This window comes from Bubalus kerabau, chromosome 3 (genome assembly GCF_029407905.1).
Source record: "Bubalus kerabau isolate K-KA32 ecotype Philippines breed swamp buffalo chromosome 3, PCC_UOA_SB_1v2, whole genome shotgun sequence".
NCBI lineage: Eukaryota > Metazoa > Chordata > Mammalia > Artiodactyla > Bovidae > Bubalus > Bubalus kerabau.
Window position 1 is genome coordinate 45,722,292 of NC_073626.1, and position 17,364 is coordinate 45,739,655.

A 17,364-nucleotide genomic window follows, 5' to 3' on the forward strand; every position below is an offset into this window, starting at 1 on the left:
TTGCAATGCAAGAGACTCTCAAGAGTCTTCTCCAACATCACAGTTCAAAAGCATCAATTATTCAGTGCTCAGCTTTCTTTATAGTCCAACTCTCACATCCATACATGACCACTGGAAAAACTATAGCCTTGACTAGATGGACCTTTGTTGGCAAAGTAATGTCTCTGCTTTTTAATACGCTGTCTAGCTTGGTCATAGCTTTTCTTCCACGGAACAAGCATCTTTTAATTTCATGGCTTCAGTCACCACTTGCAGTGATTTTGGAACCCAAGAAAATAAAGTCTGTCGTTTCCACTGCTTCCCCATCTATTTGCCATGAAGTGATGGGACCAGATGCCATGATCTAAGTTTTTGAATGTTGAGTTTTAAGCCAGCTTTTCCAAATCAAGAGGCTCTATAGTTCCTCTTCACTTTTTGCCTTAAGGGTGGTGTCATCTGCATATCTGAGATTATTATTTGTCCTGGCAATCTTGATTCCGCCTTGTGCTTCATCCAGCCTGGCATTTCGCATGATATACTCTGCATATAAGTTAAATAAGCAGGGTGAAAATATACAGCCTTGATGTTTCCCAATTTGGAACCAGTCTGTTGTTCCATGCCCGGTTCTAACTGTTGCTTCTTGACCTGCATACAGGTTTCTCAGGAGGCAGGTCAGGTGGTCTGTATTCCCACATCTTTCAGAATTTTCCACAGTTTGTTGTGACCTACACAGTTAAAGGCTTTGGCATAATCAATAAAACAGAAATAGATGTTTTTCTGGAATTCTCTTGCTTTTTCTATGATCCAGTGGATGTTAGCAATTTGATCTCTGGTTCTGCCTTTTCTAAATCCAGCTTGAATATCTGGAAGTTCACGGTTCACGTACTGTTGAGGCCTGGCTTGGAGAATTGTGAGCCTTACTTTGCTAGTGTGTGAGATGAGTGTAATTGTGCGGTAGCTTGAGCATTCTTTGGCATTGCCTTTCTTTAGGATTGGAATGAAAAGTGACCTTTTCCAGTCCTGTGACCACTGTTGAGTTTTCCAAATTTGCTGGCATATTGAGTGCAGCACTTTCACACCATCATCTTTTAGGAATTGAAATAGTTCAACTGGAATCCCATCACCTCCACTAGCTTTGTTCGTGGTGATGCTTCCTAAGACCCAGTTGACTTCTCATGCCAGGATGTTTGGCTGTAGGTGAGTGATCACACCATCATGGTTATCTGGGTCATGAAGATCTTTTTTTTGTAGTTCTTCTATGTATTCTTGCCACCTCTTCTTTATATCTTCTGCTTGTCTTGATCCATACCATTTCTGTCCTTTATTGTGCCCATCTTTGCATGAAATGTTCCCTTGGTATCTCTAATTTTCTTGAAGAAATCTCTAGTTTTTACCATTCTATTTTTTTCCTCTATTTCTTTGATTGATCACTGAGAAAGGCTTTCTTCTCTCTCTTTGCTATTCTTTAGAACTCTGCATTCAAATGGTATATCTTTTCTTTTCTCCTTTGCCTCTAGCTTCTGTTTTTCTGAGCTATTTGTAAGGCCTCCTCAGACAACCATTTTGCCCTTTTGCATTTCTGCCATAAAGGTGGTGTCAGCTGCATGTCTGAGGTTATTGATATTTCTCCAGGCAATCTTGACTCCAGCTTGTGATTCATCCAGCCCAGCATTTCGCTTGATGTACTCTGCATATACGTTAAATAAAGAGGGTGACAGTATACAGCCTTGATGTACTCCTTTCCCTGTTTGAAGCAGTCCATTATTCCATGTCTGGTTTTAACTGTTGCTTCTTGACCTGCACACAGATTTCTCAGGAGATAGGTAGGGTTGTGTTTAAGAATTTTCCAGTTTGTTGTGATCCACAGAGTCAAACGCTTTGGCATAGTCAATGAAGCAAAAATAGATGTTTTTCTGGAACTTCCTTGATTCTTAATATGTTGATATTCAATCTTGCTCTTTCCTACTTTACCATGTTCAATTTGCCTTGATCCATGAAGGGAAAATATATCTTAGAGATGCATAAGGCTCCAGATAGATGAAGTATGAGAAAGGACATCTGGTTGCTGTAAAGAAGTACAATCTCCTGGTCTAGAAAAATTATATCACAAAAAAAGAAGGATTAAATTATGACTTCTATTGCAAAACTATTGTAAATTATGGAAGAGATTTACCAGAAAAAAGAAGCAAGCAATTTTTTTTTCCACACAAAATTCCAAGGTAAATTCTGAAAATTATGGCAAATTCTTAGTTTGTGATTGTTTAGAAAAACAACTATAACTGGAAGTGAGAGATTTTCTTAAAGCAATAGACATTTGTTGAATGCCTTCCAGGTTCCAGCTTTCGTGATGTCTCTCATGATATCATGAACAAGGAAAGATATCTTCCTTTTTTTCCTATCTTCCACTAGACCTATTAGAGGTCTAGTGATGTATTCCTGTGAATTCCCACTTGTTCTGAATGTTTAATCCAAAGCATTCTTGAGATCACTCTCTATCTCATCATTTTACTTTAATTTTCTGAATATTATTTATCTTTCTAGGACTTTTCTTTATTAATTATTTATTGTTCGTTTGTTTCAGTTCAATGAGATATCAACTCTGGACAGTAAAGTCTTGTGAGTTTTGTTTACTGCTGAATCTCTAATATTTAGAACAATACACGTCACAAAGTAGATACTCAATAATAATTTGTCAAATGACTCCGTTAATTGGACTGCTGTATCCAAGTAAATTTACAAGATGGATCGATGCCCATCAGGTTGGCAGAATCCAGTAGGCAAGAGCTTTCTATCCTTAATCTGTGGCTTGAATGAAGATAAAAATGGTTCATGAAATAACATAAAATTATTAACTTTACAGTTTACAATGACGAACCAAATATAAACCAAATGTTAAAAAGAAATGAAAGAGTAATATTCCATTGTGTCTGTGTAGGACAGTTTCCTTACCATTCATGTGCCAGTGGACATCCGGGCTGCTTCCATGTCCTGGCTGTTGTAAACAGTGCTGCAATGAACACTGGGGTACATGTGTCTCTTTCAATTCTGGTTTCCTCTGTGTGTATGCCCAGCAGTGGGATTGCTGGGTTGTATGGCAGTTCTATTTCCAGTTTTTTAAGGACTCTCCACACTGTTCTCCATGGGGGTGGGGGGTGAGTTGGAGGGGGAGTTCTGGATGAGGAGACACCTGTACACCCGTGGCTGACTCATGTCGATGTATGGCAAAACCACCGCAATATTGTAAAGTAATTAGCCACCAATTAAAATAAATTAATTTAAAAAAGTGATGAAAGAATTAGGAATTTGAGGCTCTAGCATAGTCACTGTGATCCAGTAATATATAAAATGACTTCAATTTCACTCTCTTCTGTATTCTAAACATAACACAAAAACTAAGGAGACAATTCCTATGATTATTATCTTCACTGTATTAATTGAGTTTATTGTCAATATCATGTACATGATGATGATATTCTGCCTTGTGTTAAAAATACATCTAGTTAAACATATCTTTAAAATTTTTACATATAGTAGTGTGTATGTTAATCCCACACTCCTAATTTATCCTTCCCGGCACCTTTCCCCTTTGTAAACATAAATTTTCAAATTTGGTAAACAGAATTTGGTAAACATAAATGTTTTCAAATTCTGTCAATCTGCTTCTGTTTTGTAAATAAGATCATTTGTATCATTTTTTAAATACAACACTGTAAATCAAGTATGCTGCTGCTGCTGCTGCTGCTAATCGCATAGACGGCAGCCCACCAGGCTCCCCCGTCCCTGGGATTCTCCAGGCAAGAACACCAGAGTGGGTTGCCATTTCCTTCTCCAATGCATGAAAGTGAAAAGTGAAAGTGAAGTCGCTCAGTCGTGTCCGACTCCTAGAGACCCCACGGACTGCAGCCTACCAGGCTCCTCCGTCCATGGGATTTTCCAGGCAAGAGTACTAGAGTGGGGTGCTACTGCCCAAGTATACTCTAATATAAAATCAAAATTAAATTTTAAAAATGTTAAACGAATATTGACAGAGGAAAATGATAGTGGAGTTCTTCAATTGAGGATCAGTAAGAAAAAGGTTGATAGAGACAGCAGTATAACCATTACACAGAAGAGAGCTCTTAGTCAAACAGGGAAAAAAAGGACCAATATCCTCTAGGAGTAAGTTAGCAGAAGCATATTTTGTCTCAGTATAACGGAGAATTTTGTACTAATTCTAACAGAGCAAAACGTGCTACCTTGGGAGATGTGGCTGAACAAGGGATCAGATTTGGCTAAGGGGGTTGAACCAAATTGCCTTCAATTTCACTTCTGATTCTAATATTATATGGCATTACGTGTATAACAGAAAAATATTGCTCTGACCAAGCTTTTCAGCTATATTCTTTAGAGCAGCTGAGGATAGGCGAGCAAAGGTTATAAATAATTATGCACCCTGAAAGATGAGGTGAGGTCCTATGGTAGGTGAGTCATGGCTGTTGACCTGGAGCACCCATGTCCAAATCCCAGCGATGATTTAGTAGCTAGTGACCTCGGAGAAGGCAATGTCACCCCACTCCAGTACTCTTGCCTGGAAAATCCCATGGATGGAGGAGCCTGGTGGGTTGCAGTCCATGGGGTCGCTAAGTGTTGGACATGACTGAGCGACTTCACTTTCACTTTTCACTTCCATGCATTGAAGAAGGAAATGGCAACCCACTCCGGTGTTCTTACCTGGAGAATCCCAGGGACGGGGAAGCCTGGTGAGCTGCCGTCTATGGGGTCACACAGAGTTGGACACGACTGAAGTGACTTAGCAGCAGCAGCAGCAGCAGCAGACCTTAGATAAGTTCTTTCTTAACGTCTCTCTGCTTTGAAGTGAAAGTGAAAGTTGCTCAGTCGTGTCCGACTCTTTGCGACCCCATGGACTATACAGTCCATGGAATTCTCCAGGCCAGAATACTGGAGTCGTTAGCCTATCCCTTCTCCAGAGGATCTTGATGACCCAGGAATAGAACTGGGGTCTCCTGCATTGCAGGCGGATTCTTTACCAACTGAGCTATTAGGGAAGCCTTTTAGTTTCCATATATAAAGTGAACGTAATATAGTATCTACGTCATAGGTTTGTTTTGATAACTCAGGGAGATAATACACAGGTAGCTTTTAGAGGGTACCTAGTAAGCTTTTAGAGGGTGCTGCTGCTGCTGCTAAGTCACTTCAGTCGTGTCCAACTCTGTGCAACCCCATAGACGGCAGCCCACTAGGCTCCTCTGTCCCTGGGATTCTCCAGGCAAGAGTACTGGAGTGGGGTGCCATTGCCTTCTCCGTTTTAGAGGGTAGTGATTGTTAATTATTATTGCAACTATTGTTGCAATTAAATACCCACAAAACCACTGTGGAGTATTAATAACATTTTTTCTGCATTATTTATCTGTTTAGATATTCCTTGGGAGAAGATATCTTATTGAGAAATATGGGCCTGGTGGACCTGCATTCCACATCTTTTAGATTTTATATGGGCTGTGGTCTTAGATGAGTCATCTGAACTCACCACATAGCCTTTGCTTAATGATTGTTTAGTTATAGGGATTCTGCAAAATTAAATGAGGCAATGCATGTTATTTGCCTAGTTATAGATGTCGGCTCTTATTTTCCATGTTGAGATGGTATTTTGCTTCAATCATTAATCTAAATACATTATTTTCTGGAGACTATAGCAGTATAGTAAGTGCCCTACATATAAACCTTCAGGTTTCAACCTTTCAAAAATGTGAACGTTCATGCCAGCCCCTATATCCCAGCTGTTGTACTATAGTACTGAACCTTTCAAGGTATTGTACTGTAAATTTGAAAATGTTTCATTTTTTGTGTTTCTAATGTACATTTTGTTTGTATGAAAAGTATTACAAACCTATTATAGTACAGTACTATATAGCCAAATGTGTTAGTTGAGTATCTAGGCTAACTTAGTTGGACTTACAAACAAATTGAACTTACCAATGCGCTCTTGGAATACAACTTGTTCATATGTAGGGGGCTTACTGTACCAGGTCAACAGAGAGACTCAGGGCTTGAAGGGGCCGAAGTGTTGCTTCTTCCGTCCCTGGCATTTTTTTATTTTACTTGATTGCTCTGTCTTCTTCTGTAGACCCTTTGGTTTGCTTGCAGGGGATGAAGACAGCCTGGTGCTGTATGCCAGTTTCCCACAGCTCTGGGGCCGGTGGGGAAGCTGCCTGAGACAGGAGCTTTTGAAGCGAGAGGAACCTTGAACTTGGCACCCAGAGCAATGTCAACACTGGGATTTTGATTATGTCTATGATCCTGATTTCTACAGTTTCCTCATGCTTGACCCCAAATACTCTACAAAACTGAATTGGATTACCCCAACTTTTACTTAAAACTTGGAATATTTTATCTTTTGATTCTTTAATATCACTGTATTGGAAAGTGCAGGAGAGGGTGATGAAGTTTAAAAAATGAATTTAAGACCTTCTAGTGGCCTTCTAGTTTTCCCATTATGGAGTTAAATTGCTATCACATCTATTCAAAATACTACTTTTTAAGCATTATTACCAGATTTTATGTGTTCTGATCACTGTTTTTATAAATGATGCAAGAGACTATCAAGTTCAATTAAACTTATTGGCATAATATTTGTTAATTACAGCACCATAAAAAAAGACCCACATTCCTTTGAGAATCAAGCAAAAATACCCCAAATATTTATACAATAGTCTTCCTGTCAGGGCATACTGCCAATGAGAAATTTACATATAACTTTGTAAAAAGGAATGTTTTTAAACTCTGAAATGATATACCATATAATTGCCTATAATCCCTAGGCTGATGTTTTACTGTGGTATTTCTTTGCTTTTCATTCTAATAAAACATTAACAGGAAGAGCTATTTTTTTTCTGTCAAAAGCAAGTTGTTGAAGCATAATCATTGTTTCCTTCATTTGATAACATGTCATTTAACTTAGTAGAACTGGTCTAAAATTATGTCACATTCTTTCCCCTTTTCAACTCCATTCTTACTTTCTGGTTACCCCCCATTCTAGCAATACAAGACCAAGTCCAGCTACAAGGCTTTTGCAGCAATCCCAACAAACACATTGCTTTTGGAACAGAAGGTCAGTGTTGGCTCAAAAGCGGAGTAAATTTTGGTGATGTTTTCTAAGATTGCTCATGTTTTTTAGAAAATTTCTGTTTTCAAGTTTTGCATTTACCAAAATAAAATGCTGCTTTTAGTTTAGGATGACATGGTGAAAGCATCTTGGTGAGTAGAATTGGAGATATCATTAATTTATCAGTAGAGTCTGGGTAGGAGCTGTCAGGCAGCTCTGGGAAACTTGATTACATCGTGTATCTCTGAGTATATCCCTGTCCTTTGGAATTTTAAATAATTGTTAAAATTTAAGTGTTTCCAGGATGGTGGTCTCGTGATGATTAAGACTTCACTTTCCAATGCGGGAGGTGTGGGTTCAGTCCCTGGTTGGGGAGCTGAGATCCCACATGCCTCGCAAAAAACCAAGACATAAACCAGAAGCAGGATGATACAAATTCAATAAAGACTTTAAAAATAAAGTCCACATAGAAAATCTTAAAAAAATATGTAAGGGTGTCCACTTCTGTTCACATTGGTCAATCGACGGAGTAGAGGTAAAATGGGGTTACATCTGGGCAACTGGCCACCTTTCAAACTGAGTGATTCATAGGTGTCTCAGATGTAAAAATCTGCCTGCAGTGCAGGACACACAGGAAATGCAGGTTCAATCCCTGGGTCGGGAAGATGCCCTGGAGGAGGGCATGGCAACCCACTCCAGTATCCTTGCCTGGAGAACTCCATGGACAGAGTGGCCTAGTGGGCTGCAGTCCATGGGGCCAAAGAGAGTTGGACACGACTGAGCGACTAACACTTTCACTTTAACACACTACGTGACTTCCACAGGGTGGAAATGCATTAGCCAAGCACCTAACTTAACCTCTTAAATCCGATCACAGTCTGAACATCTTTATCCATCTCACTGATCTGACCTCCATGAATGAGATAGAAGGTGGAAATCCTTTCCAGTGACCCAGCTGCTTTCACATGGCTCCAGGGCATTTTTGATTTGCTATTAAGAGTCATTATAAAATTACAGGATTCTGCTTCAGTGGGTAAATTAAATTAAAGCCTCTTGTTTCACAAGTCCATTACAAAGGCTCTAATGAAGTCCCAGTGGAGGAAATGAATGAAATCAATTACCAAGTTTATGACATGGTATAGTTCCTATGTTATTTTTATGCTATTTATTTAGGCAATATATCTTTGATTGCATGAAGCCCATTTTTGTGTGTGTGTGTGTGCAATTATAGTGTTTCAAATAATATTATTATTTGTCAAATGTTAGTGTTTGCAACCAGGTGATATTTTGACCACTGGTTTTTGAATCTACATGCTAAAATCTACATTTTAGCATGATCTGGAGAATAAAACTGTATATTCTCATATTCTGTATATTGCTTTGTCTAAAAAATAGGAATTGTTAGTGGGGAATGCTAAGAGGTGTATAAGTGAACATTAATTGACAGTATCTCTTACATTATGTATCTCTGATAAGGAACTGTTATCCAGCTGTGGCCCAGAGTATGCTCTATATTTCTGAATCCTTTGAGGTGGGGTGGGAGTTACTTGGCTGCAGGCAGATGGGTAGCTTTTTCCTCTAGCTTCTTTTCTGAATTTTGACCTTCTATGGTTCATTGAAGGATAACATAGGGGAATTCCCTGGTGGTCTAGTGGTTAAGACTCTGAGCTTCCACTGAAGGGGACACGGGTTCAGTTCTTGGTTGAGGAACTAATATCCTGCATGCTGCATGCCCACCCCCCACTCCCCCAAAAGGGAGATTTCCAATATTGGGAGATTTCTGGAGGCGTGAGGAAGTGACACCATCACCGTGTCACCAGATGCCCCTTATCCTATGTCTAGAGTTACTACGTGGAGTCGTAGTAGAAGTGTTCCTTCACCATAGACCCTCTGCCCATTTAGATGGACGTTTCCAAAATCTGCTCACAAGGGCCTGCCTTCACAGAAGTGAGAGAAGCTCTTCCCTCACCAGCCATGCAGACTTCCTGGTTTCAGAATTTCTGTCTTTTTCAGTTCAATGGATTTTAAGGATTATACCTTATTAGTCAGTCATTAAAAATGAAGAATGATTAGCTTAATTTCAAATTTCATCAAAACCCATTTCATAAACATCTTTGGTGGTATTGGTTTTTACTGAACCTAACGCAAGTTCATAAAGTAGAGGGTTTGTGTTTTTAATTTCAAATAAAACATGCTCTTCAGTAAAATTATCATTTTTGTTTTTAGTACAACATCTGTAAATATCATGATATCTAATTTAAAATACCTGAAGCATTTATTCACCAGGGATTAGCCTGACTGAGCACGCAATACATTTATCTAGTGTGGATAATTGTCTCTTGGCTAAGATATTGTTTTTGGACCACAAATACTTGACTTGCTTCAGGGTCACAGAATATAACATGATGCTTGTTTTTCTTTAGAGCCTTTTATAATTCCATGTTTTTTTTTTTTTTTTTTTTTTTTTGGTTGGCTTTCCTATGTTATGTACTCCCCAATGGGAGACTTTACTTTTAAGAATTTTTAAATCATAAAAATATTATCCCAAGATTTTATGAGAGTTTATATATTTTCCGTCATATTTCTTGAATTATACTGTGTTGTTTCTTTCATGGTTGTAGTTTTAAAAAAATAAATCTGGTTTATACGATAGAACTCATCCTATGCCATCAAAATCAAAGGGACTTATTTCTGAATGGAGTGGGTAAACTAGGACTATAATAATAAGAGGCTCACCTATTTGGGGGAGGATTTGTAGTTTGGAATATGTTGAATCCCAGAAACTTTTTGGAGATCCCTTTAATATCATGCAGAACACTACAATTAAGAAGGGTGATGCCACAGTGTCATTACGGGATTCTGTTAGGGCCCATGCTGGGGACCACCTTGAAGATGCAATGAACCCATTTACTTCATCTTAAGATAGTTCAACAATTCTCCCCCAGTCAGATTTTTTATACCATATTTTGTTTTATAGCATATAGTATAATTAATGAGGAACCAGAATCACTTTAAAAAAAATACTGTTTTTTAAAGCAAACTTTTCTCCAAATTGAAATACAGGTATCCCTTCTGATTAGACCTTAAGCTCTCATTGAATCCCCCAACTGGTTTCAGCTTTAATCACCCCTTGATGAAGCCCATAGTTTTCAAAAGTGTGCATTTTGTTGACAAGGGGTATGAAGTATCTGGTACTTCTGTTCTATAATTTATTGTCCACATCAAACTTAAATTTATAGCTTATTCCATTTTCTATCATTTCCCCTCCATGAATGTTTAGGAGGAAAGCATTTTTAGCTTAAGCCTTAACTAAGGCTTTACAGGAAAAGATGAATGTCAGCCTTCATATTTTAATGTGTTGGCATCGAGGTCTTTGACTTAATCTCCTGCCAATAATCATCTTCTCCAAGACTGAGATGAGGATGTAATACAAGTGATTATAAAGCAGGAACAAAATAATTAGATGAATTTGCATTCATGACTGTCCTTATTACAATATGTTCAACAATATACCAAGTTCTGTAGAGGAAATAATTTTGATATGGACATTATTTTTTATTCTCCATATGGGTACTGTTATCCTTTTCAGAGAATGTTAAACATCTCTCTCTTATTGACTAATTTTTCTTATCATCTAAGTCCAATAGCAATAGGTAAAAAGTGAAACTGAAGGAAACATATTTATATTCTAAATACATGGATTATTATTTTTATTGTGCAATTATTTTAAGGATAGGAAAGATAAAGGAATGTTTCCTTGTAATCAAATAATACGAATATTTATTGTCTCATGGTGATTGCTATTTTTCCATGAAATAATACACTTTTTCTTTGGAAGTATTTTATCTATTGCCTTCTTCACAAATATTTCTCGGGATAAAATCAAGGCTACAGTTAGGTACTAATTTTTCCAACAAATGATATTACTGTGCATTTAATTCATAACCTATGTGTGTTTGAAAGAATTTTAGAGTGAATCAATTTTATAAATAGCACCTATAAACTACAGAATTATTTAAATGAAGATTACAGGAAAAATCATTTTATTTCTCCTGGTGGAAGGAGAATATAAACAGCTGTTTCAAAGACAATAGGGAGAACTATGCTAAAAAAATAGAAAAGTAAAGATTTGAGATATCTTGTCAATGTAAATGTTTTATTCTAAGTTGCCAGTTTAATTTCTTTAAAGGTGACTTTTTAAACTCCAATCAGATTAATTATATGTCTTTGGGTGAGACTATTTTAAGATGAATGCATGTCTTAAAAATTTAACAAAATCTGGTTACTAACTTAAGCATATGGTCTAGACTAGAGTGAGTGTCTTAATTTAGGTTACTTCAAGAAGTAACTGTGTTCCCAATTTGTTTAGCAGTGGAGAAGTGCCCAGGACCCAAGTCTATACTAACTGGTTGCCCTTGGGCAATTGTCTACCACTCAACTACTCTTTTAAAACACTTATTAAACCATATTTAAATATACATATTGGATTTTTCTTTTTCCCTACTATAAACTGTGAGAAAATGCAGTAGTTTTTGTTAAGCATTCATTGAATAAATTAATTCAGTTTTCACCTGGGTAGGTCTCTAAAATTTCCAATCACAGGGTTTTAAGCCAAATTTTTGCTCATAGGATTATAAAAATAAAGATACCTAGTGTATGGTAGTTAGGAGTCTTGCTTTGGGGTGGAATAAGTCTCATTAACGCTAATTCCATGGAAAAGATACAAAGGGCCTTCTGTTACAGGGAAAGCAAGTTGGTTTTAGACTTGGTGCCTTTTAAAGAATACCATGACGGCCGCCATATTGAGTCCTTTAGTGTATCAGACACTGAGCTAAATGCTTTACTATCTTCACAACTCTGTAAGGATTTTGATGCTCCAAGATGTCAACTGCATTTCCAAAAGCAGCAGGGCTAGTAAGTTGCTGAAATGGACCTCAAGTGGGATCCAATTACCCCCTGGCTTTTCCCTCCTCAGCATGCAACAGTGATGCTGAGCTAATTAGCTAATGTGAAATATTCAGCAAGAGATGATGGTTTTAGATAATTTTTTTATTACTTGCTAAAATATATTTAAATATTCATTAAATTAGAGCAGCAAAAGCTTTTTTTTTTTTTTTTTTTTTTAATGAGGAACAGTTAAAGGGAATTGGAAATGGCTTAGTTCTGACAAGACTTGAGTGAATGAGGGTTTACAGACCAGCACAATTCCTTAAGTTACTGAAAGAGAGGAGGTGAATTACAGTGGAGGAGGTGCCGGCTGGAAATCAGAAACATCCTTCTGATATCCTTGATTAAATGAAGAAAAAGTCCAGAGGCTTTGCCATTGGGCCTTGATGAATGGATTTGAAACTAGCCTAATGATTTGCCAAAAATCCATTCCTTCTGTGTGTGAGGAACAGATATTTAACCCTCCAAAGATCTTGGGATTAAAAACACCAAGTAAATTTCCTCAATTCTTGAATTTTAAACCAATCACATGAAAATAATCTACTGATAAATATTCCTAGATCTTTAAAGAAGCTATACTTTTATAATGGAAACCCCTTTGGCTTACAGTGTACATTTCCCCCCTTTCTTCAGGTCTGAAAGCTATTCTCTGACTAGAGAATCAAAATGAGATTTATTTGCCTGAGAATATCTCCAGTCTTACAAATGGTTTTGTATTAATGACTGAAAATCAAGCAAATCTCTTATGGTTAGAGGATTTTTCTACCAAATTCCTGGTTAACAAAGTATAGCAACATTTGGGTTCTGCCTGAATTGTTTTTTGGGAGGTTAATTTTATCATTACTAAAATACAGTACTTACCCATGAAATTTTTGAAATCCAATCCAGTTAGAAAGTCGTGGCATCACAAAAAGTTTACCAGTCTTTTTAGATAACTTTTTGTTTGGAAACAGTTTACTTTCTAATTCTGCTTAGAGTGCAACTAATTCATTCTGTTTTCAGATTTTTAGCACTTAATCCTATTTCCAAAGAAAGCAGGTTCTGATCAGTCTTCTGGTTTAACATATCTTACTTGACAGTGACTGGGGCTCCATGAGAGCTGCTCCTTTTGGACGAGGAACACCTTTTACGATGCGTAGGCATAGCTCACGAAGACTTTGATTTTCAATGGTGTTCTTGGTTCTTGGCCCTTAATTAGAAAATCATACTGAATTCAGAAACTATTTTTTTCTTAAAGTCAGAAAGAGACTATGTGTCTTTTCAAAAACTGGGCCCCAAAGTTGGTTGTGCTGAGCAAAATATAACAACTTTTAATCAGAATACTTCTAACCATTACTTAAGAATCTTGAAAAATGGGATTCAAAGTATGTTCTCTTTATGCCTTGCTTGGCTATCTTCCAATTTGGTGGAAAATATGTTTTTATAAAACCTTTTACTGGAGAGTGTTCTGAGAGAACTTCACTTAAAATGAATAAGAAACATCAATACAGTCCTGCTAAGTTGTCAAAAAGCAATCTATGGTTACACTTCATGTTAATAGAGATTTAATGTATTTTTTTTTTAATACATTTTGTACCACAGTGGGAAAAAAAAAGTCTGCTAGGAGTGGATCAAGATGATATACTTGACAGAGAATTCCTTGTCAATAAAAAAATCAATTCTAGAAAATTTCAAGGCTATTTAAACTCGAAATAATCCCCCCTCCAAATTTTAATGCAATTTGAGTATTGTCTTCATTTCAAGGTTTCAGCATTGCTGATATATTAATACTACTAGTTATCCTCCTTAATTTTCCAAGTATTCTGTGTAGATAGTTTTTTTATTCCTTGAGTAAACATCAGTGTTTTAAGTTGTATAATAAAGGATGTGTTTGCTTAGTAAGTTCCTATGAAGTAACCAGGATAATAACCCTATTTGATTTTGGCTAAAATAATATTTGCTCATTATATTAAACTGATCACATACTCAGATCTTTGATGGTAAACAAATTTAATTGGAATGTGGGAAAATAAATTATTTGTTATTTAAAATATTCAGAGTTCAACCTCCTTCCCTAGAGCATTTTACTGAGGCGTATTGAAATCATATTCTTTCTATGATTCATTTAACTCCATTTATTTGCCAGTTTACCCTGGTTCCAGTTCATCCTAAATGTCTTTCCTGAAGACATATCATATGCTATATCCTGAGGCTACCAAGATAAATGCCACAGTTACATAATTGTAGTAGGACAAGTGGTCCAGTAGGATAGAGATACAGTCGAAGAATAATGATGATACAATATTTTTAAATCATGTGTGGAATGATGTGGTATCTCAAGGAGGGAGTGAAAGACTTTGCCTGGTTCAAATGCCAAAAGCCATTATAAAGGACTTGGATTAAGATCTTTAGGGTGAGCTGATGGTGGAGGAAAGATCCATCTAGGTGGAGTTGATGATGTGTGATTAGAAGGTTAACACAAGTTCAAAAACCCAAGTCCCTTGTGGTTAAAGAGCAGCATGCAAGGGAGGAGTGGGTAGAAGGTGTTGGTGGCGAGGCAAGGAAGGGCTGGATCAGACTTCTCTCCTAAGGAGTTTGTTCCTAATTCTGATCATTAATTCCTGACTTTTTTCTTTTCTATAATTATTATCATAGAAGCCATATGTGGTGTAAAGCCTAAAACTAAGGCCCAATATTATGTGCTTGGCATCTGGTAGAACTGGGAGGACCTCAGATAGCTTAATTACAAGCTCTCTTCCCCATTCCGCTTCTCCAGACGTGGTCCCCCAACTCTCCCTGTCAGACCGACCAGGTGCAGTGTGTAGTTATTCAGGCAAGGTGACCACAGCCTTCTAAGGAACCAGGGACATCTCACTTGATCCTACAAAGCCTGCCTCCCACAGCCCCTAGTTGTTTACTGTTTCCTGAGCACAACTTTTCTGTGGCCCTGATGGGACACACACTCTCTTCCCCTGGGCCATGACTACTTCTGAGTATTAAACTCTGCTTGATTTCACCTGCCCAGTGTCATCCATTCAGGGGTCCCTAGCACTATAGAGTGGGAACCCCTTCCCCGCCTCACCCCAACCCACAGGGTAAATAGGAAGTGGTTAAAACACCATGTCGAGGAAAAATTAAATTGTCTGAACAGCAGAAAGGAGTTGTCTTTATGATATTTTCTGTTCCCTGCTATCTATTATGCATAATTAATTTTAAGTAGGAAGGATGGAGGAGAAGAAAAGAGATACTTTTTTTTAATGGTAGGAAAAAGGAAAGCTCAAGCATTTCTATTAGGTGACCATAGCTAGTTTTTTATATTTTATTTAATGTAAAGGAGTGGATTTTGAAAAAATAGCTTCCAGACAATTTCCTCTGTGTTATTGAAATGAGGGAGCTAGCTTAATAAATATTCATTTTCTCCCACATCACAAGGGGGTACAGCTCAACTTGGCGATTCAACGTGGCTCAGTGATGTAATCTCTTTCCGTCTCGCATTTTCAGGTATCTGAAGAAGAAAGAGAATGATGAAAAGTCATATCCACCCTTAAGTGACTTTCATCAGAAGTTATGAATCACCTTTGCTCACATTCATTTAGGAAAAGTCAGTCACAAGCCCTAAATTCTTAAGTTCAAGGAAATGTATATCCTTGCCTGAGAAAATGAAGTAATTTGGTGAACCTTAGCCTTGTCTGGCATGATATCCAAATTAGTGCAGGGAAAAAATAAATTACAGTAAATTTAATTTATTAGCTTTAATCAATTAAACAATTCAAAATATGAATAAAAATTAAAGAGAAAAAGTGAGACAAAGGTAAAACAAATATATTTTAGAAACAAATGATAATAAATGTTACCTTATATTAAAAAACATTATTAGATCAGATTAAGAAATAAATTCCAGACATTTATAAAAAACACTGATTTCTAATGTTTGGGTGCAGAGAGTTGGAAAGAAAAAGGCAACGATATAGTAAAAAGTACTAATAAAAACATTTGATTGTATCAGGCAAAATAGAGATTAAGACCCAAAGTACTGTTACGGATATGGAGAGACACTTTATAAATACAAATATTTAATTCATGAAGAAGGTATGCTTCTTCTAATTATGAAGGTAGCTAATAAAATGACTTCAAATGACATTGAGCAAAATTGCTAAGATCACAAGGAGAAATTAACAATTAAGTCATATTTTATGATTTCAATTGTTAATAAGAATAAACATGCATAAGAATGCAATAAAGCTAAACATGATTTGGAAAAGACAATGAAAAATTTTGATCTGATACATACACACACATACACATGGAACTCTGCAGCCAACAATTAGAGAATAGATATTATGGAATATTTACATAAAACATGTCTTATACCATAAATATCAAACTACATAGGAAATTACTACTTTGAAGAAATTCTTTGGTTCTAACTAAATAAGTAGTCATTTAAAAATTGGATAAAAAACTTATATTCCTAAAAATTAGAAGGAAAAACTACTTTGAAGTAACTCTTAAGTCTAAGGAAACTTAATGGAAATATTAAAAAAATATGTTTAGCATTGTATAATAGTGATCATATACATATCATAACTTGCAGAATGCCACAAAAAGGATTCTTTGAGGGAAAAAAGGATAAATCCAAAGACTATAGAAAGAATTAAATAGTGAGTCATAAGCAGAAATGACTGAAATGGAATGAGTATGCCAAAGATCAAAGCCAAAAATTAGTCCAATTAAGAGATTAGAAATGGATAATCCTACCTGGAATTTGATTAAGAAAAAAGCAGGTAGACACAAATATTAGACATGATGAAGGAGAGAGACCAAGGTGGCAACATGATGGCTTCTGAACTCCTCTCCTCCCAATGATAGGCTGAATGTGCAAACTGCGCATGGAGAAATTCCCCCTGAGAGAAATCCAGAACCCAGCTGAGTGACTCCAACATCTCAGATTAATAAGAAAATACCCACATCAAACCTGGCAGGAAAGGCTGAGATACACTCTTGCCATTAACTCTACCCCTGGTACGGTGTCAAACAATTGGGAGGGCAACTCCAGCTCCCAGTTCCTCCCTTAGGTTTTAGGCTGAACATTGAATGTCCCAACTTTTAAGGTTCCCACCTAAGGGAAAAGCCCCTCACATGTTTACCTTGAAAAGCCAGTGGGGTGCCGATAGGAGCTACAAGGTTTCTTATATTGGAGGTACTAGTTCCACAGCAGAACGTAGACATTTGTGGGCAATGCCTCTGTGTCAGACAGTAGCTCATGAAATGATTCAAAGATTATTCTTGGAAACATTGAGACATCCAGAGCTTTTTTTGAATTCAGACTTTACTATCTGTATATTTGACTAAAAGCC

The 17,364-nt window shown here is 36.9% G+C and overlaps 1 protein-coding gene across 8 annotated transcripts in view; it reads left to right on the forward strand.

The window, feature by feature from the left end:
- MLIP (muscular LMNA interacting protein) overlaps positions 1–17,364 on the forward strand; it is a 286,739-nt gene that overhangs the window by 168,295 nt on the left and 101,080 nt on the right. For all 8 annotated transcript variants that reach the window (XM_055571766.1, XM_055571774.1, XM_055571769.1 and 5 more), the window contains one exon: positions 7,016–7,087. In XM_055571766.1, coding sequence (XP_055427741.1) covers positions 7,016–7,087 — 72 coding nt within the window. The remainder of the gene's footprint in view (positions 1–7,015; positions 7,088–17,364) is intronic.